Here is a 26,163-nt window from a genome sequence, read left to right as displayed (position 1 = left end):
AAAGAATGTCTATTCTTTTACATATGTGGATGTCAGAAATGAACCTTGTACGTTGTTTCTCAGGAGCTGACAAGTTTGTTTTCAGAGACAGGGCATAACACTTGGGAACAAGGCTCACTAATTAGGCTGGATTGGAAGTCTAGCAAGCTCCCAGGATCTCTTGTTCTGTTTACCCAGTGTTGGTACAACAAGAACACACCACCATGTCTTCAAGATTAATGGGCAAGCACTTCAGTGAATGAAATATCTCTCTAGCACTCACTCTTACATTCTCTATGCTTCATGATATGTGGACCAACATGATGTTTAGGAAACTCTTATTTTATTTTGCTTCTTATCTAAACTGTCTAAGAACAGGTGCACAAATCAAACTTATTTATTACTGAAAACATACAGAAGAAAATGACCATGGATTCTCTTATTACATGATTTGCAGTAAAGTTCTATTTTAATTAAAGACCACATACACATTGGCAAAAGGAATAATAACACAGTTGCAGAGAACAGAATATAATAATATATTTCTACTGTGATTCAACAAGTTGCAAAATAGTTAACAGGTGTTTCCTGGGTACAGAATGGGAATACATGAGAGGAGGGAAGGACATATTGTCCAAGATGGGGAAGGACGTGAATGATGATCTAGAGGAGAATTACAGAAAACAATACTGCTTGGGCTAGGCAATCTTCTCTCTTTTAGATAGGAATAAAGCAGAGCTGGTATTGGGGTGGCACAGAGGCAAATCCATTGAGCACCGGGGTTGTATCAATATCCTCAGTATTAACCAGCGATTTCAGCTTAAAGTTCTGTAAAATGGTGGTGAGAAATAGGAACAGCTCCATTCGTGCCAGGCCTTCTCCTGCACAAATCCGTTTTCCTAGGGGAAATAAAATCAAAGATTACTATGCTCATTTGCAAATTTGAGAATCACTGCATTTGTGACTGAGACTATAAAAGAAGGGTAAGTTTTAGGTGGATGGATAGATGTTTGGCTGCATGAAAGAACAATTAATTCGGCAAATAGAAAAATGTGGAACATAATTGTTTCTCAGTTAACCTATACTATTAAGAAATACATTGTTCAAAAATACTTTTTAACTAGTTATAGTTATTCACATCTGTAATCAAGCTGCCTAGGAGACTGAAGAGGAATTTTGTGTTAATTAACACAAATAACAATCTGATCTATTCATGAAATTCTATTAATGATACGTGATTTCTTCTTATGATTCTCCACACCCCATGAATTTTGAGGGAACTAGGGAATCATTTATTAGAATGGTGTTACATTTTTTGCACTAAGATATCAAGTTGGAAAGATAAATGTACTGATATCCCCCAATAACCCAGAGATCTGGGAGTCTTTCTCATTGGCCTACTTTAACTGAAATTTAAGAAACATTATTCATTTGTGTGTTTACCAAGTGCACTTGGGGTACTTCAGTAATTTTTGGTATTTTGGAGACTTGTAATTACATAGTGTAGAATGGAGGTGAGTGATACAGCAAAGAAGACCTGAATGTAAATTATGACGTCTCCATTTTCACGGTGAGTAAAGTGTAAATGGCCTTTGCTTTCTTTGGTATTTCTGTGAGGTGGCTCAAGGAATAATACAAACACAGTACTCCAGCTTTCTGAGTTTTGAACAGTGGATTAACAATTAAAGCCTCACTTTCATAACCTGACAAAGAAGAAATCTCTTTATCATGACACACATAAACACGAAAGTTATACTCCTGATCTTCGGCCATTAAGGAGCCACTAGATAAGTCACTACAGATCCTTATGTCCCTGCATCCATGGAAATGAATTTTTATTACCTGTTGAAAATGGCACGAAGTAGTCACTTTTCTTAAAGTTTCCATTCTTATCTAGAAAGTGGCCAGGGTCAAATATCTCTGGGTTGGTGAATTCCTTGCTGTCATTCAGCACTGATGTCAGTGATGTTATTATCGTTGTTCCCTGTAACAACACACAGAAACAAATAAAGTTAAAAGAAATCATAGAGCTAAGACAAATCAGGAAAATATCCGGGTTCACCTTCTGCTCCATAGTTGGGATTAAGTACAAAGAACAGTAGGGACATTTCAACAGGCAGAATAGTAAGCAGCATGGAGGCAGTCAGTCACAGTGTTGTAGCTGATGTGACTTCAATGATGTTCACATGAGTACATGAACTAAAACTTCTAAGTCTCTTCTCCCTTTCCTTTAGATTGAACTCATGCTTCTCTGAACACCAACTGCTCTACTTCATCACATATGTCTACATACCCTTCATGTGAATCAGGTTATAAGTAGAAAAATTCATTGAGTGTTTTGAACAGAATAGGAGACCATTCATTAAGTACAAAAAGGAAGATTTAGAAAGACAAATACCACTCCTTTTCTCTCACTTACAGAATCTATCTTTGTATTTATATTATAAAAAAGAAAATGCAGTGCTATGTGCAGACGTATATGTGTTCAGTCTTGTATATAATCTGTCTATGTGAATGTACAAACATACATATAGAAATGCATATATATGCATAAATATATATGTGTGTCAGAAATGCAAGATGAGGACCATTTGGGAGAAAAAAGGAGGAATGGAATGGGGAGAAGAGGGAGACAATAAAATAAAACAATGTATGATGAAAGTAAGATGATCTGGTGACAGCTAAATCAATAAAGCTTCTGAAGACACAGAAATTGCAGGGAGCTGGTACAGGCAAGTACTCTTTAACTAGGACAAAAACAAAACTCATATCATTTTAAACTTTTTAGAAATGTGGTCTACAATCTTTTTCAAGGCTGCCAACACATATTAGAAAGCAGTTTATCTAAATATGTCTAAAATTTTAAAACTAAAAACCCATTAATGATATATGTAAATTATGTGAAAATTAAGTTCTAGTATCAATAGGTATTGAACATTGTATATTCATAATCATTTGTTTACATGTTGCCTGTGACTGCTTCTCTGCTACAATGAGAGTTTCTGAAGGGGCAGCACAATCTTCTTGGCCTAGAAAGGCTAAAATCTGCCAGAATATGGCAAAGATCATTGGTTCCTTCTTATCCTATTTGTTTTGATGAGATCAGTGGCTCTATTCTCATTTATGAAATTACTTATCCTATTTCTCAGAAAGAAGAATCAACTTGGTTGTTTCATAAAGTACATCAATAGAATATTCTACTTGATTATATCTTAAAGAAACCTGTCATGTCATGAACCTGAAGGAGAGGGATGATGGAGTATAAGTTTAGCTGATACAACACTCACCTCAAACTAGGCTTTAAACCCAAGGAAGATATGAGTAAATGTTCCATTCCTATTTTGACCTTTGTTATACTTATTAGTTAGTTAGCTCTAAGTATATAAACATAACTAAGTTCTGCACATTAACCATAGACATCATCAATCTTACCTTGAGAATGTCCCATAGCCAAACAGATACACTAACCCATATACTAAGTCTGTTATGATACAGAAAACCTACTGTCAATTGGAGAAGTAAGTTCTATTATCAGCACATGATGTTAGTAACTGGAACCTTACCAAAATCGTTTTGCCCCACTCCACCCTCCCCCCAAAAGAGAAGAATCCCAGGAGGTCCAATGTCATACTTTCTGAAAGAAATTACTACTATAAAAATTCTATATTTTTCATCTGCAATTTGTGATGTCTTCAAAATAGCAATAATTGGCCACAGAAATGAAATAAGTACAAACATAATGTCATCAGGAATCAATTTAAACTCCTTTTTAAGGCAAAAGCTTGGTTTTAATATAAAAATTCTATCAAATTTGAGGAAGAAAAACTATGAAGAGAATAGCATATGAGCTACTTTACTGTGGAGCCAATTATGTTTGAGTATGGTCCAGGGACACTGATTTCCTCTTTGAGATGAATTTTATTCACAAAAGTCTGTACATTATTTTCAAAATTGTTCTTTATGCTCTATTTTTGGTTCTATGTATTGTATACTTTTGATCACCGACTGTATTTCTCCACTACATATTGCTTATGACTTCTAGTATAAGAAAATTCTCTTCATAGTTTTTCTTCCTCAAATTTATTATTGGAAGTAGACAAGATTGCCGGGCAAAAATTGGGAACTTAGGGGTGGGGTGTGATGGGGGCAAGGGGAGATGGGGAAACAAAAGTAAGAAGGGGAGGATGAAGAGAGCTTGGGGGAATGGGATGGTTGGGATGGAGGAAGGGTGGATATGGGAGCAGGGAAGTATATATCTTAATTAAGGGAGCCATTTTAGGGCTGGAAAGAGTCTTGACTCTAGAGGGGTTCCCAGGTGTCTATAGAGATGTCCCCAGCTAGTTCCTTGGGCAGCTGAGGAGAGGGAGCCTGGAATGGCCCTATTCTATAGCCATACTGATGAATATCTTGCATATTACCATAGAACCTTCATCTGGCGATGGATGGAGATAGAGACAGAGACCCACAATGGAGCACCAGACTGAGCTCCCAAGGTCCAAATCAGGAGCAGAAGGAGGGAGAACATGAGCAAGGAAGTCAGGACCGCGAGGGGTGCACCCACCCACTGAGTCTGTGGTGCTGATCTATTGGGAGCTCACCAAGGCCAGCTGGACTGGGACTGAAAAAGCATGGGATCAAACCGGACTCTCTGAACATGGCAGACAATGAGGTCTGACTGAGAAGCCAAGGACAATGGCACTGGGTTTTGATTCTACTGCATGTACTAGCTTTGTGGGAACCTAGTCTGTTTGGATGCTCACCTTCCTAGACCTGGATGGAGGGAGGAGGACCTTGCACTTTCCACCGGGCAGGGAAGCCTAACAGCTCTTTGGACTGAAGAAGGAGGGGGAATGGAGTGGGGGGAGAGGGGAGTGGGGAGAGGAGGAGAAGGCGGAAATTTTTTAATAAAAAAATAAAAAAAGTCAGAAAAGACTTTTGGAAAATTGACAGAATGTGGACTTTCAAACAGAACTACCTAAAGCTTGCCGAACAGTATTTGGAAGAGAGCAAATGTGGGCGTGTCGTTACCAGCTATATCTGCACCTGCAGTAGAGCTGCTCCTCTCACCGTGAAGCTGTATAAGCCATCGGCAGCACCAGATAACTCAGAGGACTGTAACGACACTGTGAACCTGTGAGCATCAAGAGCACAAAGGTGCATCAGAGCAGAGACAAGCTCACCTTGGGGATGATGTAGTTCCTGAATTTAATGTCGCAGGTCACTGCATGGGGCAGGTTGATGGGGAGGAGGCTGATGAATCTCTGGACCTCATGAATCACGGCATCTGTATAGGGCATGTGGCTCCTGTCCTGCATGCAGGGGCTGCGGTTTCTGCCAACCACACGGTGAATCTCTTCCTGGACTTTAGCTATTTGGTCACAGTGACAAAAGAGGAAATAGGAGAAAAGTAACATTTTTGGCACAATGTCAGGCCATACACAGCACAATGCAGGTGTTCCAAAATAAGTGTAAATGTGCATTTTTATTCATGGATAAAAGTCTTTATACATATATTTATACAGAAATGCTGTGTTGTGTATTTATATCACTATCCTCTACAGATATTATGATAGATCAGGATATTTTTATTAATTAGTAGCTGTAACAGCAAATATAGCATAAGTAATAAAAAAGATCAAATAAAACAATATAATTCTTCAAAATACTTTAGTCTATGGTAAAGGACATTAGAAGTCAGATGCTAAATTTGTACCTAAATACAATATTCTCTTAAATCACATTCTATTGTATATATATTTATGAATATGTGTGTGTTGAATGTATCCAATTTAAAAGATTCTTAATGTTTGTTCGCACACTCGAGTATTCACACAGAAACTGTATTAATTACAACACTGGCCAACAGCTTAGGTGTATTCCTAGATAGGTTTTACATCTTAAATTAACCATTTTCTATTAATCTGTATTTCACCATGAGGTTGTGACCTACCAGTAAGGTTCAATCATCTTTCTCCTTCAGTGATTTATGGCATATGCCTGATTCTGCCTTCTTTCTTTCTTTATCTCTACTTGGATTTCCTTCCTGCTATATTTTGACATGTCATAGGCCAAGTAGCCTATTTGGTAATAAAACATATTCGCAGCATACAGAGGGGAAATCCAACATCATACTATTTCTTATATTCCCACATAACACAACTATTATGACAATCAGATATTGGAAATGAAATTTCAGCTACATCTCATCATCTACATAAACAAATACAAGCTAAAGACACCACACATACACTCTTCTCCTTTCCCCTCACTTCATTAACAATAGCATATTGGAACCTCATAAAACTAAAAAGTTTCTTCATGGAAAAGAACACCATCATTAGAACTAAATGGCAGGCTATAGAATGGGAAAATATTTTGAGCAACCACACATTCAATAGAGGGCTAAGATCCAAAATATATAAAGAATTCAAACAATGAGATATCTAGAAAACAAATAACCCAGTTAATAAGTGGGGTACATATCTAAGCAAAGAATTCTCAAAGATGAAATTCAAATTGCTGAGAGGAGCTTAGAAAGATGTTCAAAAGCCTTAGTCATCAGGGAAACGCATATCAAAACTACTTTGAGGTTTCACCTTACAACCATCAGAATGCTGAAAATCTATTCTTAAAAAAGTGACAACTCATGACAGCAAAGACATAAGAATCCAGCTGATCTTGAGAAGAATTCTGGTGTAGTCTCAATGAGAAAAGTTTATGTGTGACTCAAGTATTTCCCTGAAGGGTGCCATGTTTCTACTCACTCCTGAAAACACCATGAATCTGTGTCTTGGATGGGTGCTTTCAATCCATTGTGTAAATATATGGAAAATATTTTCAATTATATTGGTAAAATAAGGGGCATTGATTTATTCCTTTTGTCTGGATGAGTGACCCCACTGCTCATATACATGGAGCAAAGCAGGGAAAGGGAACTGAGATCTAGAATTTTGGGACTCAAACGCTACCAGCCTCTGCTTTCATTCCTATGCATTGTTCATTCCCTGCCAGTCATCAATGTATCAGGTAAAGGGCTTCTTACCCTTAGCTTCTTGTAAGAATTTTATTTTCCTAGAGAGGTGTGATATGATGAATGGGAATGGGAAGGGTATCTCAGCAAGTCCAGCATCCTATATTCAACTTTGTTCTCTTCTTAATCTGCTATTGCTTTGGAACCAGAATCTTAACAGGTCTGTAGATACAGAGTCACAGCTTGTGTGTCTTACTACATGCATGTTCATCTAACATTAATGTTGCAACATCATCTTTCCTGTTCTACATTTTTCTTATCCCTCACAATAATGTTTCATAAATTTGGTGAAGTCTTCTTGGCTGCTTGTTGATATCTTTTCCTATGCAAAATATATGATACATGGTTGTGCTTTTATCATGTATTGGGCACAGAAGGGAGAGTGTGTTTTCTATCTGCTGTACCACTGAATCTGTTTTAAAATACAATGCAAAAGAAAACACTATTGGTACAGTGGTAAAGATCATTATTCAACAAAAGTTTAAGGAAACGGACTTCTGAATTGACAAAATTTCTGAATCTACATTTTCCCACATCAATCAAAATATCATTCTAGAGAATCTAAATATTTTGGAAACTTCTCAGAATGTACATCATCCCAGCCAGACTCAATAAAGTCTAGGCTTTTTACTTAGGCTTCAGTGAGGAGAGTTTTCTTTTGTCCATCCCAAACTTAGATTCATCAGAATGAGAGAAAGAAACTAAAAGATTTTTGTTGACTTAAAAACATAACTTGAGAATAAAAGGACATGTATCCACAGGACAATATATACTCTTCATGCCTATTTCAGTTTACCCTCCAGAAATCTCAGATACTGACCAGAATTTGATTGTTTTTCTTAAAGTTTTTTCTCTTAGTCATCTGTTTATTACAGTGAATGTGAAGGACTGAGTGTTGTAATAAAAACAACTCTCAGGGCACTAGCAGAGTCTTTTCATCATCTTATAGGAACACTGTGGTCACCACCTGTGTCCTCACCTGTGACATCAGGGTGCTTCAGCAGGAGCAGTAAAGCGTATCTCAGTGTTGTGCTTGTTGTCTCTGTCCCAGCAGCAAACAGGTCAAGCACAGTCGTTGCCAGATTTTCAAGTGTAAATTCCGATTGTTGATTGTGGCTTGCCTAAGAATAATTTGATGGAATAATCTGATAAATTCTTTATCAGCACATCTGATAACAATGACTCTACAGTTTCATGCAAATTTATATATTTATTACAGAAAGTGTAAAATTTAAAGTAAAACTCCATAACATTCATTCCCAATGGTTATTCTAACTGTATGGAAGTTTATTGAGTTGTATAGATTTTTGGGTATAGTTAATTTGGCATAATGTTTTATTTATGTACAAGATTTTTAATAATAAGACTTCAACAAAAATTTATTTTATTTTGTTGCCAACAAAGATACTTGAATGTAGAGTAGAGAAGAAATTCACAAATAATTTCAAAGACTGTGGCACAGATTTTCATGAATTTCAATTTTACCCTAAATTCCCAACTAGCCTAACTCTTGCAATGATGTGATTATCTGAACTTAAATGTATACAGTTTTGTACTTTAATGCCTTAAAAACATAAATGAAACATTTTATTCATTATGTATTCTGTCCTTTCAAAACCATAAGAAGAAGAATATGAGATAGATCTAATCTTGGGATATACAGATTCATACATAAAATTGAAGAACTGTGTTCTTGACATGATAAAGAACAGTGGAAGACATTTGACTCTAGCTCTGAGAATTTGCTATTAAACTAAGATGGGTCTGTAATAAGATTCTTTGTCCTTGAGGTAAATAAGCCTATTCTATCTTAATGCATTAATAACTAAATTTTCTCTTATATTTAAAAAGTAACATATCCTTGCATGTGTTTCCCACAATTCCTACCAATCAATCTCAGCTATTTTGAGAAACACAGCAGGAAACAAACACAAATGTACAGATGTCTTTTCATATGCTGATATTCTTTGGATATAAGCTCAGATTGCATAGCTCTCTCAGGTTTTATGTGGATGCAGTTGCCCATGTGGATGCTATTCTGTTGCCTGAGGTTTCTGTCCTGCCCAGTTTATAAATTATAACAACCGTTTATCCCCAAAGAAAATCACACAGAGGTCTACATATGTTATAAACTGATTGGCCCATTAGATCAGGCTTCGTATTAGCTCCTATAACTAATATTAGCCCATTAATCCGATCTATGTTAGCCACATGGCTTGGCACCTTTTTTGGCAAGGCAGGTCGCGTCCTCCTTCTTCAGTGTCTGGGCAGGACTGGGGAGGAATGGATTTTTGCTTCTCAGAATTCTCCTGTTCTCATTGTCCCACCTTTACTTAGTTTCTGGATGTCCATCCTATACTTTCTGTCTGGCTACTGGCCAATCAGTGTTTATTTAAAGCATAATTGACAGAATACAGAATTGTCCCACACCAAGACCCACCTTGTTAGATAAGGCCCATATCTTTCACTGTTATGTGTCTAAGAATTGGTGGGATATATTACTCTAATATACTAGTGGGAAAGGTGTTAAAATAATAACTAGTGACTTACTACTATATTCATAGAGCAGAAATCTGACATTTTTGATCAGACAAACTTCTCTTTGCAGAAGATGTAAATCAATACAGAGACATCCAACTGTTCAATGTACAGAGAGAATGAAGCATTGTGTCCTGATCACCCCTAAATCATAATATACTCCTCCCCAGAAAGTGTAAGGATCTTTGTGGAAGAGAGGGGAGAAATATAAGAAACTTGTGTGATCAGTAACATCAAGGAATTAGTGTTTTCTGGACACAAAAAAAAAAAAACAAATGAACATGAGAACTTACAACGACTGTGACAGCATGCCCCAAAACTGTGTAGGCTCCATCAGATAAAAACACAACGCAAAGTAGGGGTAGAAAATATGAAACCCCAATTCTAGCTGATTAGTTCCTGGCAAGGGGGAGTCAATTTCCTATAATAATATGGCTCCTTGTTGCTTGATTGCATGACAGGCTTGAGGCTAGATGAACAACAGACATTGGACTTAATGCTGAAAAAGTGAAAAACAGATATCACAAAGTTTGGTAACAAGAGTTAAGGTGAGGAGGGCAATGAAAGTTGAGGAATATGTTCAAATTACATCTCCTGAAATTCTCAGAGAATTAATAAAAAATTTGCAAAAAGTAAAACAACTGTATCAAACATAAAATAATTATTTAAAAATGTTATTGCAGAACTACAGTATTGAAAGCAATAAAGTATTGACACACAAATCAATATCAATACCAATAAAGAATTGATAGCAAAGAGTTAACCTAAACAACTACTGATGTGGGAGTGTCATATATCAATCTGTTGATTTCATTGGTTAAGCAATAAAGAAACTGCTTGGCCCTGATAGGTTAAAACATAGGTGGGAGGAGTAAACAGAACAGAATGCTGGGAGAAAGAGGAAGTGAGCGCAGAGATGCCATGCTCCCCTCTCCCGGGCAGTCGCGGGGATAGCTCTGCTCTCTGAGGCACACGAAATGAAGCTCCGACCCAGGATGGACGTAGGCTAGAATCTCCCTAGTAAGCCATCTCGTGGGCTACACAGATTATAAGAAATGGGCTACTCCAGATTTGAGAGTTAGCCGAGAAGAGGCTAGATATAATGGGCCAAGCAGTGTTTAAAAGAATACAGTTTGTGTGTTGTTATTTCGGGTAAAGCTAGCTGCCAGCCGGGGTGCTGGGAACGCAGCCCCACTGCTCCTATTACAACAAACTAAAGCCAATATTTTAAAACTGAGTTCCAAGACTAAAGGAAGAGTCTTTATCAGATGATGACAGAACAACAGAATACCTACATGTAAGAAGGATGCTAGAAGTGAAAAAAAAAACATAGACCAAGGATGGGCCTCATTTCTTACGATTTGTACTCACAAATTACAGAACATAATATCAAAACCCAGATAAACGAGACTTTGTCCACAACAAAATGCTAATGCATCAGGACATAACTGAGAATGTACAAATGACAACCTACAGAATGGAACTATGTTTCCATGTTATTTATGTGGAAAGGTTTCTATCTAGATATATACATAATTCCATAGCTCCACACAGTAAACAGTCCAATGGGCAAAAATATTAGAATTAAAAATCCTCTGAAGACACAAAAAGGCAAAACAGCACATTAAAAGATGTCTATTTACAATGTTTGTGAAGGAGATACAAATCTAATCAGTCTTGAAGTACTACTTCATACTAACAGAATTATTGTTAATATTTGATGTTAATTATTGTTGAGTTTTAAAATTACAACCTCTGTCAGCTATTTGGAAAATAGGGGATCTCGTAGATATGAAATACTGTATTTTTTTTATAAATTTATTTATTTATTAAAGATTTCTGTCTCTTACCCGCCACCGCCTCCCTTTTCCCTCCCCCTCCCCCAATTAAGTCCCCCCCAGCCCGAAAGCAATCAGGGTTCCCTGTCCTGTGGAAGGTCCAAGGAACCCCCACCTCCATCCAGGTCTAGTAAGTTGAGCATCCAAACTGCCTAGGCTCCCACAAAGCCAGTGCATGCAGTAGTATTAATGTGAATTTTTAAGCAGTTTCTCAAAAAAGAAAACCATAAAGTTATTATCATTAGACTCAGAAATATAGTCAAAGGAAATGATGTCAACATATGTTATAGAGAGAGCTTAGAGAAGCCTCAGGCAAAAATACCACAAATATCAGTCAATGAAGAATAAGTGCATTGTGCTATTAATGCATGAAAATGAAGTTTGCTACAAAAAGGAGGAAGTACTAAAACAAGATGAACTTAGACAAATGTCCAAGATTTCATGCAAGTGCAAGAAAACAGAAGTTAAATGCCACATATACTGAGTCCGTTTAGGTGATTCATTCATAGCATGGAGGTCTATACATACAGAAACCACACTAACAACTGCTAAAGATGGTCTGAAGGGACAGGAGTGATCAGTAGTGGTGTGGTGTGTTTTATCATGGTAAGTGATTGCTTTCCAACGAAAAGGAGCCAGAAGTTGAAGTGCTTTGTAACCACATATGGTACCAACATAATGTAAGTGAAACATGGCTACAGTTCTGAGATACCTCTTTACACTCAGTGGACTTTTTCTATAAGCTATATCTTACAAACTAGCCAGTCAATGATGGTGCATGCTTTTAATCTCAGCACTTGGGCAGCAGAGACAGGCTGATCTCAGTGAGTTTGAGGTCAGCCAGGCCTACAAATCAAGTTCCAGGACAGCCAGGACTGTTACACAGAGAAACCCTATCTCTAAAAGTCAGATAAAAGGCAAAAATAATAGGAAAAATAGTCTAGGAAAAAAAACCAGCAACATCGAGTCACTCAGATGCCAGGTTCCTAAGTATTACTACATATAAGACCAGTGGAGTAGAATCAATGCCCACAACCAACCCCAATAATCTAGACCCAACTGGATTTTTCAGTTTCAAGAAAATTCAATGGAAAATTACCTTTTCAATAAACTACACAATGCCAATGCAGTTCATGCTGTCAGGATACCTAATAGATACCAATCCTTAACCCCCTTTTGTGAAAATTAATTTGAACTGTACTCAAAGCTTCATTCTTCCATACACCTTCTCTTCCCACCACATACCTCTTTTATATCACTCAGTCCTTCTGAAACTAACTCCCGTATCTATCCTTTTAAAATAACAACATGGCCAAATCTATTTTAACTCACTGGACATGCAGCAATTCTTGCCACACAACATGCACATCTATGGTGCCACTATTCTCACTGCCACGATAGTTGGTTATTTTCTACTTAATTAGAATTATTCCCATCTTACTTGCCCTTTGTATTGCTGTTCTCAGCTATAATTTTTAAAGAATAGAGACAATGTGTTATAGTTAACAAATTCCCTTTATATTATCAATATCCATATGGTGCATCCCAACACATAATAAATACTAAAACTGTTTTTCAAATGATACTGATTTAAACCATCTCTGACAAACATTTCAGTGTTCAACAAACCACAACACTCTCAGACAATAAAATAAATTTATATTAATATTTTACCTGCTTTAGTTTAATCAGGTAATAATCAATAAAGTCCCGAGGGTTTGCAACATTCAATGATTCCTGATGCTCTTTTATTCTTTCCAAAAGGTAATTTCTGATATACTCAGCATTTTTTAATGCTGTGTGATGACTTCCTGGACAATAGTCAATTAGTGAAGGGAAATTATTGCAGACCTACAAAATCAGAGAGAGAAATATTTTGTTGAGATAAATTGTTTTACTTTTAGTCATGTATGTGGTGTGTATATGGTATGTATGCACACATACATGTGTGTGCCGTGTATGTGTGGGTACACTGGAGGCCAAAAATATCAGATCACCTTAAGCTACTGGTTTTGGACCATCTAACATGAGTCCTGAAAATTGGACTTAGGGCCTTTGGGAGAGCAGCATACACTCTTTACCACTGACCTATTCCTCCAGTCCTTGTCAAAGAACTTTTTAAATGAGGAAATACATGTATCCATAATATATTGCAAGTCCAACATGGATTTGTAGATTCAGAAATGAAGGAAAAATAGTGATCAACAAAAGGAAGAGGTGTTTTATTTCATACATATAGCAATTCTCTGTAGTAATAGAAGGAACTGGGGTGGGAGGGAATTCCTGCCCCATTGATGAAAGATCATGATCAAGTTTCAATATTCTTGAATCCTTCTTTAATATAATGATTATTAGTGAAAATTGACTGATGGCTTAAACCACTTATTCTCTACAAGTCTGAAGTATGACATGATGCAAATCGTTGTCGTTTACACATTTTAGATGATGGCTGTAGTGAAAAGAGTTGGGCAACTTGATTTATATTGTAATGTAGCAATGCATATTTAACTCTTATCCACTACACTATGACATGGAATAAATCATTAGAAGTAGGTGGAACTCCAAGAGACTTTGAAAGCAAAAGTGTGCATAGCCTTTAGGGGTTTCTCTATGATCACAGGTATTCTTTCTTTACTTGCTTCTTACTTACTTTTGTGTCCTTCACACCATGCATCTCCATCCCATTCACCTTCATATCAACACACATCCTCCCTCAGTCCTTAAACTCCTCCCCTCCCAAAGTAAAATAGAATAAAATTTAAGAGTAAAAAGAAAAGAGAAAAGTTTTATCATGGAAGCTGTATTGTGACAAAGTGAGTCAGGCAGTACACCCTTTTATCTATTTATCATTGTTTGGCAAGCATTCATTGCAAAGAGTCATTGACTGCATCGGGGTCTCTGCTTTCTGCTACACTATCAATACTGGGCCCCTACTGGGAGTCTTAGATATTCTGTCACTGCTATGCTCCATGAAGACCTTGAAGCCCTGGTTCTGCAGGACCAGCTCCTCCACATGCTTCAACAGTTCACAGAGCTGTGGGCTGTGTTCCCACCCAGCTCCTGCACGGATAGCTTTATACCCAAAATAACAACACAAAAGTTGTATTCTTTTAAACACTGCCTGGCCCATTATCTCTAGCCTCTTACTGGCTAAGTCTCACATCTTGACTAACCCATTTCTAATAATCTGTGTAGCATCACGAGGTGGTGGATTACCGGGAAAGATTCAGCATGTCTGACCTGGCAGCTGGCTCCATGATGGCTGGCTCACTGCCTTCTTTCTCCCAGCATTCTGTTTTGTCTACTCCACCTATCTAAGCTGCTGTTATATCAAAAGCTAAGGCAGTTTCTTTATTAACCTATGAAAGTAACACATAGACAAATGACCCTCCTCCATCATCACTCTTTATAATAAGGAGCTGCTTTCATACCCTCGGAGTTGGCTCTCACATACCTACATCACCAGGGCAAGATAGACTGTGTTACCCAGGCTATGTGAAGGGGCCACTCTTCCAAGAGTTGTAGCTGATAAAGAGCAGGGATAACTCTCCTAATATTATGAGATTAGGATCAGCCCTGCAACTTGCCACATGTTACACGGGAGGGTAAGCAATCTTTCCTACACCCATACCATCATAAAAAGATGAGGGGAGGGACCAGATCTCACATACTCACATTATCTAGGTTGGTTCACCTGCAGCCCTGTACCACAATCAATACGTTCAATAGAGTCAACTCTGCTTTACTACCTATGAAGGTGCAGGACCAGCTTTCCAAGGCACTGAAGCTGTTAAGGAGGAGGATCAGGTCACCCATACACAACAGGTAGCAGTGGCAAGGGGAGGAGGACATCTTTCCCTAGACCTTACCACCACATGGCAGATTAGTGGGTGTGGCCAGCTATTCCACTCTCACAACCTCAGGGCCAGCTCACCTGTGCCGCTGTAAAAAAGGGTCCACTCAACTGTGCTGCCCAGGCTAGAAGCAGGGCCTGCTTTAATGAGTGCTGCAGGTGGTAACAGGGAGGGTCAGCTCACTCATGTGCCTCCAGCAGTGAAAGGATAACGATGAAGGGGACATCTCTCCTCCAAACATACCACCCCTGAGAGATGAGTCGTGGAGTCGGTTCTCTCACACTCAGAACTTCAGGGATGACTTGCCTATACCCCTGTAAACAATGTCATCTCTACTGTGTTGATCAAGCAACCTACTGGCTCCACCCTCTTGAGTTCTGCAGCTGGTGGGGACAAAAAAAAAAAACTCTCCAATCTTATGACATCCTGGACAGCTCTCCCATCTGCCAGAGTCAGTGGGCAGCATCTCTCCCCAATCCATGCTACCACAGGCAGATGAGGGGCAGTTAGGGTAAGATCTGTCAAGCTCAACTTTGTAGGCCTGGCTCACCCACGCCCCTATCAACAGGACCTGATCCACTGTGCTCCCACGAGGAGGAACAGGACCCATTCTCCCTAGTGTTTTGGTGAGTGAGTGACAGCATCAACCCTGTACAGCTGTTTCCTCTTTGCCTAAGGTGGTTTCAGGAGCTGTGGACATCAACACAGATCAAGGCTGCAGCAGATCCATGTACCCAGACATGAACCCTGAAAGCAGACATGCTCCAGAGAACACTAAGATTAACCCTGGTTAGAAAACCAAGTTACCCACCGCAGCCCACCCCTCACTATTTCATCTCTTCAGATGTGCCTCTCTCCACAGTACATGAACTGTTCTGTCTCTCCCATACCACACCATACATTTGTTCACCACAGTAGTGCCTGACTGCCTGGTGCCTTGATTTACTGGGCAGCCTGGATCACAGCCATTCTTGGGGAGAGTTCAGGAGATGCCAGTTCAGTCTAGGACAATTCTGAGATGTGTGTGAGCTGTGGGCCACATGGCATTAAACCACTCATCTTCCCATTTCTACATGTCTGTTTGTTAACTAGGATTCCAGCAGACATATCAAACCATTGAAACTACTCAGTGTTTCTTGGCAGATATCGTTGCCATAAATATTCTTTTGCCTTTAAGAAACTATTCCTTCTAAACTAAAATATTCCTGCCTAGTAATATGATAAATTGTGTTTAATAGTCAACTGGCCACACTTACAGATGTGAATGCAATACTTTATACAAAGAATTTTCTAGATATCAAGTGAAAAACCAAGAGATACGAAACTAGCAGCCTTGAACCAATCTGGAAACTGTCATTCAGTTTTGCTATTTGTATAACAAAGGATTTAGACCTGCCTTCCAGATATTCTTTCCATAATATGTTATTCAAAACTGTGTTGTCTAGTCACCTCACTTCTTGGTACATATTGAATTTGATCTTTGAGAATGAAAGGCCAAAAATATGTTTTCAGGAGGAAAAGATCTTGACTTCACCTGCATCCAGGGGGAGCTCAGAATCTTTACGTTATCATTTAATTTTTCCATCAAGTTAAGAAAATCTTGATCTTTATAATCAAAACGATTCTGGAAAACAGTAAAGCAGATAACATTGCAGGGAGCACAGCTCAAGATGAACGTAGGATCACAGGGTGAACCTGAAGAAACAATTGGAAAAAATAACATTAAAATGGACAAAGAAGATGTTTAGTTTTGTTAACAGGTAAAGAGTCATTAGAAGTTGTAAACCATATCCTATCTATAATTTTCCTAACAGCTAAACAGTCATAATATGTAGAATCAATGTATCACTTTAATCTTAAATTTGTTAAGATAGTTGAAGAACAGACGATATCTGATATAGCAATTAAACTATCCAGTACTTGAAAGAAAACAAAAGATTTTACAAACCTGAAATTTCTAGTATTTGGAATAGAATTGTTTCTTACTGGAATACCTAATGACCCTATATCACTAAGATACAAATAAAATATTGTACTCCTGAAATATCTGCAGCCACAATGAGTAAACCAAAGAAGCAAGTAATGATCCAAGGAAGGAAGAACCTCACTGCAGGTGAGTTCTGGTATTAGAAGAAAAAAATGTGGGGAGAATTCTTCCTTGTTACTTGAGAATAATGTGTAATTTTAAGAACAGCCACTTCCATGTGGATTTGTTTGCATTACTAAATAAAATGAAAACTTTCTTATTACAGTTAAATTCCAAGAGGGAACACAATATGAGGGCAGTAATAGAAACTTCCTTTTTCTCATTTCATCATTTAAAACAATGCATTTTCTCCAGAGGAAGTAAACGTACTGCTTGAAAAGAAGACACATAGTATAAGAAGGTCAGTGCTAGATAAAGAGCTGTGCATTCGAAGTAATTTCTGCTGTTGTAGAGGACCAAAGTTCAGTAAGTTCTGAGCAGCCTCCTAGTGGCTCATAACTTTCTATATCCCCAGTTTCAGGGTTATAGGATACAATTTTCTTACTTCTGTGGCACCAGGTACACAAGTGGTGCACACATGTATATGCAGGCAAACATTTATATACATAAAATAAAAATATTTTTTATTAAAACAAAGAGTCCCAGGGGAGGTTGCAATCAAAAAAATGGGAATGGGGTGACGAGAAAGATGATGGTAGGAAGGTGTGTTCTAACACATGTTACACTCCTATGAAATACCTACATGAAACACACACTATATACAGCATTAGCAACAATAACGTTTATTTTTTTAAAGATGTAAATGATGATTATGTTCAAACCCTACACAGCATATTTGAGAAACAGTGTAGTTTCTAGATTTGTAAACATCTCACAAAATCATCATTATTCAATTGCTGTTGATGTAATGCTTAAAATTTGAAAAATCATAATGAAATTTCTTTTTTATACTTATTTTTATTTGTGTGCATGAATTCACAGGTGTGTGTTTGTCTGTGTGTGTGTGTGTGTGTGTGTGTGTGTGTGTGTGTGTGTGTGTTATATCTGTGGAGTCTAGGAGAGCATGTCAGATATCTTGGAGCTGCCTTACACTGGCACTTGGAACCCATTGCTGCTGCTTTTAAGGAGCATTTTCTCTCAAGTGATAAACTATCTCTTCAGCTCTCAGAACAGTTTCTTCTAACGTCTTTTCTATAGTGAATTGATTTTGAAAAATGATAAATACACTTTACCGGTGTGGGAGAATTGTCTGTATTCTGTCAATCATGTTTTAAATAAATGCTGATTGGCCAGGCAGGAAGTATAGGCAGTAAAACCAGACAGGAAGTAGAAGTGATGCAAGGAGAACAGGAGAATTCTGGGAAAGAGAAAGTTGATTCCTCCCAGTCCTGTGCAGAGCACCGAGGAAGCAGGATGTGACCTGACAGCTGAAATAAGTACCAAGCCAATGGCAAAAATAGATCAGAATAATGGGCTAATATAAGTCATATGAGCAAATAAGAAGCCTGAGCTAATGGACCAATAAGTTTTATAACTTATGGAGACCTCTCTGTGATTTTCTTTGGGGCTAAACAGCTGTGAGAATTGGGCAGGACAGAAAACCCCAACAAGCAGGCCTCTTCATGTCACAGAATGGCCCCCATGTGGATAACTGCATCCACAGATAGCCTGGAAAAGCTTGGGAAAGACTAGAGTAAGACATTTCAGATTTCAGCCATAGCAGGAGAAAAGCTGCGCTGTTTTAAAATGCCGGCTTTCTGAGCCATTCTGCCAGGGAAAACTCTGATTCTTTCAAGCAAGTGGTCCCAACTTTTGAGTGTTGTTTTATGGACACACTGTTGCAGCTTGCTTCCTGGAAAGGACCTTAAAAATGCCATAGAGTTGTGGCAAAAAAAAAAAAAAAACGTGGCTACAACCACTACCTCCATCATGAGGGGGTAATTTCATAAAGCTAAAGAATGGGTTGGATCTAGTAGTCAAAGCCATGGTTTTAATCTTCTCCATATTCCTTTGCAAATTAAAGACACATATGGTCAGAAAAAGATAGATATACAGTAAAGAGTGATTCAAAGAGGAAGAAAACATCTAAATGGTTTACAGTGTGCTAAAATATATATATACAGGCCAAAGGTTAAAGTTTTCCAAAGTAAAAAAAAAAGATAAGAAACAAAGAAAGAAAGAGAATAGCTGGCTATGGTGGCACACGCCAGTAGGATTTGCCTGGGAGGCAGAGACAGACAGATCTCTGTGAGTTCAAGGATAGCCTGGTTTACAGAGAGAGTTCCAGGACAAATATACACAGCGAACTTGTCTCATAAAGCCAAAAGTTAAAAGTAAAAATAAAAGAAATAGCTGGCAGGCGGATCTCTGGGAGTTTGAGGCCAGCCTGGTCTACAAGAGCTAGTTCCGGGACAGGCACCAAAGCTACAGAGAAACCCTGTCTCGAAAAACCAAAAAAAAAAAAGAAAAGAAAAGAAATAGAAGTTAAAATAAAGCCCCACAAAATTGGAAAATACACAGAGAATCTTGATACTGTATGCTATTATGCTCCCTTTAAATTGTTTGAATGCTAAGGAAAAAGCAGCAGCTGCTAAAAGATATTTGCTTATAAATGCTGCTGAATTAATCCAAGATAGGTATTTTTTTTAACTTCAAAATTGAAGTCAAAAGGTATGTTACTTTGGAGAAGAGATTTTGCTTTTTGTTTCCACAGACAATGAGAGGCTCTGGATTTATTCAGAGTTAAGGAAATTCAGCTTTGATCAAGGAAGACCACCTGAGAAATCTCTGGCAGGAACAGATGGCCCAGATGTCTGAGTTCTATATCCAGAACAGATTCAAGACTACTCTCTGAGATGATCAAGACTCACAGAATACTTCAGTCAAGACTTGATCATAACTCTAAATTTACTTTAGGTCCCCATGAAATTATCAGCACCCAAAACCAGCGGGAAGTAGCATGGAAAACTACGTTGACATTCCCAAAAAATGGACTATGGATATTTTCCTTCGTTTTTTAAAGAGGGAGAAGTGGTGTGGGAGAATTGTCTGTATTCTGTCTATCATGTTTTAAATAAACGCTGATTGACCAGACAGGAAGTATAGGTGAGAAAACCAGACAGGAAGTAGAGGTGATACAAAGAGAACAGGAGAATTCTAGGAAGAAGGAAGTTGATTCCTCCCAGTCCTGCGTAGACCACCAAGGAAGCAGGATGTGACCTGTCCTTCTGAGAAAGGGACCGAGCCATGTGACTAACATAGATAAGAATAATGGGTTAATATAAGCTACAAGAGCTAATAAGAAGCCTGACCTAATGGGCCAATCAGTTTATAATCTTATGGAGTCCTCTGTGTGATTTTCTTTGGGGCTTGCTGGCTGAGGGGTACCGGGCGGGACAGAAACCCCAACAAGCACGCCCCTCATGTTACACTTTACATTAAATTTGATCTAAAATTTAAATCTATAGACCTCAAATAAGTATCCCATTAAAAAAACAGTATTCTTGATAAATTATTATACATTTGAATAACAGGAAACTCCTTAATATTCCTGTGCATGCACCAGGGTATGATGTTTCAATGAAGGAGCAGTGGCAGCCAGATGTGTTCCCGCAGCCCGGCTCCTGGCTGCCCACGAAATAACCACACACAAATTATATTAATTAAAACACTGCCTGACACATTAGTTACAGCCTCTTATTGGCTGACTCTCACATCTTGATTCAACCCATTTCTATTAAACCTGTGTATCACTTTGATCTTGTAGCTTACTGGGAAAGATTTAACATGTCTGACATGGCAGCTTCATGGCGGACGGCTCTCTGCCTGCCTCCTTCCTCCCAGCATCCAGTTCTGCTTTCCCCGCCTAAGTTTTGCCCTATCAAAAGGCCAAGGCAGTTTTCTTTATTCAATCAATGAAAGCAACACATAGAAAGAAGACCCCCCTACACCGTATGAAAACATGATTATATTCTATACTATCAGGGAATGATTTAGTTAAGTCAAAAACAGTGAAGGATGAAAGAACTTTCCTCATGTATATACATTTTATTCACAGATTAAATTGATTTTCAGTCTTTGTTTTGTTTGGAAAAATAACTTTTAAGTCCTTAGAAATCAAATAGTTAATCTTATGTTTTCAGGTCAGAAACTTCTTAGGTAAGTAGCATTTATAGCAGTAGGAAAAGAAAAGTGATTTATTTTCTACAAACACACACAAAAGAAAAGGTGTACATGGACAGAAATGATTGGCAGAATTAAAGACAGAATCAGCAGGTTAGCAAAAACAGTTCATGTTTAGTTTAAGACGTAATTTGATTAATAAATAATTTTCTTGTTATCTCTTTGTGCATCTTGCAGATTTGTTCTGTCATTTGTTTAGATAGAATGTAATTCAAAACAGAAAGTGCCATGTAAAAGGAAATGATAAAGCTGTTTTGTTTTGATATTATTAAAATACTAATGTAAGAAATCTGACAGCCAGTAGCCTTTAAGCTAACCACCCACTTGATCATGGTCTTTTATACTATTTATGCTGATGTAAAGCAAGGGTCCAGCCTCTTTTCTGATTGTGGGATTTGGTTGCTGTTTTCCATTCCAGCAGATAATTTGGGACTTGTGAGTCTACCCCTTAATAAATAATCCTCTATTATTCTCAATCCTAGCTAGTGTGGGATTTCTTTTAAGCATCCATCGTTACCTGATACCTACAAATGGGCACGCTAACGTGGTGGACTAAATCCATATAAAACTTGAGAGGGCTTGGAAAGAAATTCTAGACACAAAATAACAAAGTTTAGCAGCATTTGTCTTTCAGCTGATGGCTTGCCACAGTCCCTTAAGAGAAGTTTACCTGATTCAGTTGTAGCAAAAGAAAAAAAATCCATGCTATCTTGAAATCCCAGTTTTCTGGGTCATGCTCCAATGTGAACTCTGACTCTCTCAGGCAGCAGATTCAGCTACAGAGCATTTGAATGGGGTTTGTGAGCCGACTGCTGCAACTTGACAACTTAATGGCCACTTGGACCAGCTATGTGCCTGGAAGTGGGGCAGTGTGTAACTCTGTTATTTCTAGAGACTTGGAAGTTGTTTGCAATGCACTTTTTGTTTACTTAGGTAATATCATATCTTTCTGTAGTCTTTGATGGAGTTGAAGAATTTGGACTTACAGTTATTCTAAGTTATGATAAAAGGTAAAGTAGATACAAATATTGTTACTTTAATTCTTACTTGATACCTGTTTTGTTATATATATTTTCACTATGTTAAAACCTTCCTTTTTATTTAAACATAAAAGGGGAAGTGGTGTGAGAGGTCCTTCCATCTGTGTGTTGCTCTTATTGGTTAAAGAATAAAGAATTGCTTTGAGCCTATGGCAAGGGAAAAACAGAACTAGTCAGGAAAACCTAGGCTGTATGCTGGAAGAAAGAAGGGCAGAGTCAAAGGGATGCCATGGAACCACCGCCAGAATCAGACATGCCAAAACTGCTGGTAAGCAACTGCCACATGGTGATGCACAGATTAAGAGCACCTTAGGAGACCTGGATAGAGGTGGGCGGTCCTTGGGCTTCCCACAGGTCAGGGAACCCTTATTGCTCTTAGAGCAGATGAGGGAGGGTGACTTGATTGGGGAAGGGGGAGGGAAATGGGAGGCGGTTGCGGGGAGGAGGCAGAAATCCTTAATAAATAAATAAATAAATAAATAAATAAATAAAATAAATGTTAAAAAAAACAACAACAACAAAAAAAAGAGAGATGGAATAAATTAGGATGTCAGAGTTAGTCAATAAGAAGCTAAAGCTAATGGGCTAAGCAGTGATTTAAATATTATGGTTTCTGTGTGATTATTTCAGGTGTAAACTAGCCAGGTGGCCAAGAAGACTACTTTCTTTCTAGGAGGAGGAAGGTGGCAGAATAAGTGGCCAACCTCCCCCAACAAAGATACCAACATTGTACGGAGAGTTTTAGAAGTGTTTCATCATTTTCTATTTTACAAAATAATTTGAGGAGTATAGGTGATGGCTCCTTCTTAATAAATTTTTTCTTACAAAAAATTTTATATGTAAAGCCTGAATCATGTCAAGTGAATAGTAAATAAAGAGACAACACAAAATAGGGTAGACAGAAAACTGGGGTGTATCTTAGTAGAGCTGGTGGGTGAAAATGATGAACAAACATTGTATAAAATTCTCAATGTGGCAAACAATTTTTAAAAAAAGACAATACAATTTTAAGATCATGCTATAGTAGAAAAAATAATTGATAAAAATTCTATTACACTAGGCTAAGAAATGACAACTGTAAATTACATCAGTGTTACCTAGGACTGTAACATTGGCCTAGAAGAATTTCTGTACTGCTCTGTTAATTTCCTTAAACCTCTGTAATCCAAGAAAATGAAAACAAATATCCTCTGATTGGGCTCTGCCACTATTATAGATCGCAATTATTGTGTTGTGAAATGATCCACAAAGACAAAGTACACTTGTGCTGACGGAAATGCACAATTATTCAACTCAAAACAAAATTATCATGAAACCTATATTCATTGTTTCTGATTTAAAAAGAAAATTTTAGAATGGGTGTTATCAACATCACACACAAACACACACACACACACACACACCTTGACTAAGATGCAAATGCTTAAATCTGCACTTACCATTGGTTTTCCTCAGTTCCTCCACAAGGCACTGTGCTTCCTCTTGAACACGGTCCTCAAGGTTCCTTTTGCCCATGCCCAAATTCCGCAGAGTTGTGAGAGTGAAGCGCCTTATCTCTTTCCATCTGTTTCCATTGCTAAAAACAATGCCTAAAGAAATGGAAAAACAGGTCTCTCCCTACTGCTTGCACTGGCTTTCAGAAATATATTCTCTTTAGAGGGATACCGTGCTCAGCCTACATATAGTGGTCTTGGTCCTGTCTCAAAGCAATATGCTAGACTTATTGACTCCCCATGGGAAACCTTCACTCTCTGAGGAGTGGATAGGGGTTGTGATGGAAGGGAAGGTGAAGGGAGCAGGGAAATGGGAGAAGTGGGAACTGGAATTGGTATGTAAAACAAGAAAAGATAGGTTTTTAAAAACTTAAAATTAAAAAATGGTAAAACACTAGAAAAATATTCTAGGAATAAAAGAGAGATCTGATGGGTGGAAACCACAAGAGGTCCAACCTGCACCTAAAGAAGAAGTCCCTCCCCTCCTTTCAGTCTTCACTTTCAACAGAAACACTGCACCCTTCATATGAACATGCATAGTTACTTACCAAGGCCCTTATTAATTTTTTCAAATATTGGAAACCTTCCTCTGCCAGCAAACTCCTCCCCATGGTCAATCAGAGCCTCCTTCACTGCTTCATACCCATGTAACACCACAGTGGGCTGCATGCCCAAGTACAGAGTGAACACAGGGCCATAGATTTTGGAGAACTGAAAACAAAAAAGAAAAATAGAAATGCTAGCAAAAAAAAAGAAGTCATTTTAATCTCCATGGAGTCAACCTCATTCACACTGATAATATCACTCACTGTATTTTAATATTTTTAGTCAGGCAAAGCTCATTTTCAAATGGTTGTGAAGCCCTATTTATATCATATTATGGTGAATATCAGTTATTGATCAAATACAGTGAAGCATATAACAGCTTCTTACACAAATATTACAATGAATTTCCATGCCAAAACATTCATCAGGATGCTGACCACCAGAACTCCATATAGGAAATATACATACCTGCTGACTGCCCCCTCTGTCTCAGCGCCTGCCCACCCTAACCACCATCAAGCCTCCCATCTTTCCCACCATGTCCCAGTTCCCCAACTCAGGCAGTTTGAACTCCACTATGACATACAGAAGTCTAGCCTACAGGTGTGGAGGCTCTTTCCTCAACCACAGGCCACTGCAGTCAGAAGACCAGAGAAGAAACAGAAACAAAGAAACAAAACACACATACTACTAAACTCAATTACTATATTTATAGCTTTAATATTATACATCAGATATCTAATGCCATATTTACAGGTTTAGAAAAAGAGGAGAGGACATCATATGGTACCTAAAAAGACCAAGAATAGTCAAGGCCCTCCTAAGGAGTAAAAATGCTGTTTGAGATATAACAATAACTGATACCAAATTATATTATAGAGTTATGTGATAGAAACTGTCTGCTACTCACAGAAACGAGGCATATGGACCAATGGAATAGGCAAAATGATGCAGCACTAAAGCAGCAATGTAAGGCCCACTTACTTTTGAAAGGTAAATTTGTAAGTCACCATGAATGATTCTATTGAGGAACAAGATTAGACATACTTGGCCAGCTATAAAAGTCATAAGGTACACAATGCTTTGCAAGAATTTTGACTTTGTGGTTATTTATAGCAATATTGCCTCTGATACTAGATTTTCATCTAAAGCAACTGTCAGTTTATCTTCTTTATAAGGTACTGGCAGGGCACAAAGAATACTTACATTGCTCAAGCATTGGCTGATGTTCTTCACATCTATTTGGAAGAAGTTGCCAAGAACTGGGAGAGGCGTGGGGCCAGGAGGGAGCTTCGCTCTCTCAGAGCTCTGTCTCCAGAGTGAGAGGAGAAGCAGACAGCAGAGGCTGAGCACCAGGACCACAACTGCATCCATGGAGATCCTTCTGCCTGACACAGCTGTGCTCAGTCAGCATGGAGCTTTTATAACACTACAGGGTGAATCAACATGTCCTCTTTGGAACATCACTGACTGGTCAATCAGATAACCTTTAACCTCTCTCTCTCTCTCTCTCTCTCTCTCTCTCTCTCTCTCTCTCTCTCTCTCTCTCTCAGACCTTGTCCTTCTCATAGAAATAAAAATAATATGTTTGTTACCCATTGCCCTTGTCCTTCTTTACAGGGTATCCATTTGAATTTCCGGTTAACAGTACAGATTGCTGTCCTCATAGTGCTAAT

General features: G+C 38.1%; 1 protein-coding gene across 2 annotated transcripts in view; it reads right to left on the bottom strand.

Annotated features, from left to right (window-relative positions):
- Positions 1–358: 358 nt before the first annotated feature.
- LOC142850432 (cytochrome P450 2C25-like) overlaps positions 359–26,163 on the bottom strand; it is a 61,566-nt gene continuing 35,761 nt past the window's right edge. Inside the window, exons 1-9 of one of the 2 annotated variants that reach the window (XM_075973978.1) lie at positions 25,694–25,883; positions 24,490–24,652; positions 23,888–24,037; positions 16,774–16,934; positions 13,060–13,236; positions 7,989–8,130; positions 5,160–5,347; positions 1,822–1,963; positions 359–878 (exon numbers count right to left, since the gene is read on the bottom strand). In XM_075973978.1, coding sequence (XP_075830093.1) covers positions 697–878; positions 1,822–1,963; positions 5,160–5,347; positions 7,989–8,130; positions 13,060–13,236; positions 16,774–16,934; positions 23,888–24,037; positions 24,490–24,652; positions 25,694–25,861 — 1,473 coding nt within the window. In that variant the 5' untranslated portion in view covers positions 25,862–25,883 and the 3' untranslated portion in view covers positions 359–696. Of the gene's footprint in view, positions 879–1,821; positions 1,964–5,159; positions 5,348–7,988; positions 8,131–13,059; positions 13,237–16,773; positions 16,935–23,887; positions 24,038–24,489; positions 24,653–25,693; positions 25,884–26,163 lie in introns of those variants that run through there. The other variant, XM_075973977.1, reaches the window with a different exon arrangement.

The sequence above is a fragment of the Microtus pennsylvanicus genome, chromosome 5 (genome assembly GCF_037038515.1).
Source record: "Microtus pennsylvanicus isolate mMicPen1 chromosome 5, mMicPen1.hap1, whole genome shotgun sequence".
NCBI lineage: Eukaryota > Metazoa > Chordata > Mammalia > Rodentia > Cricetidae > Microtus > Microtus pennsylvanicus.
Note: the sequence above shows the minus strand (reverse complement) of the source record. Positions and strands in the feature narration are given on the sequence as shown.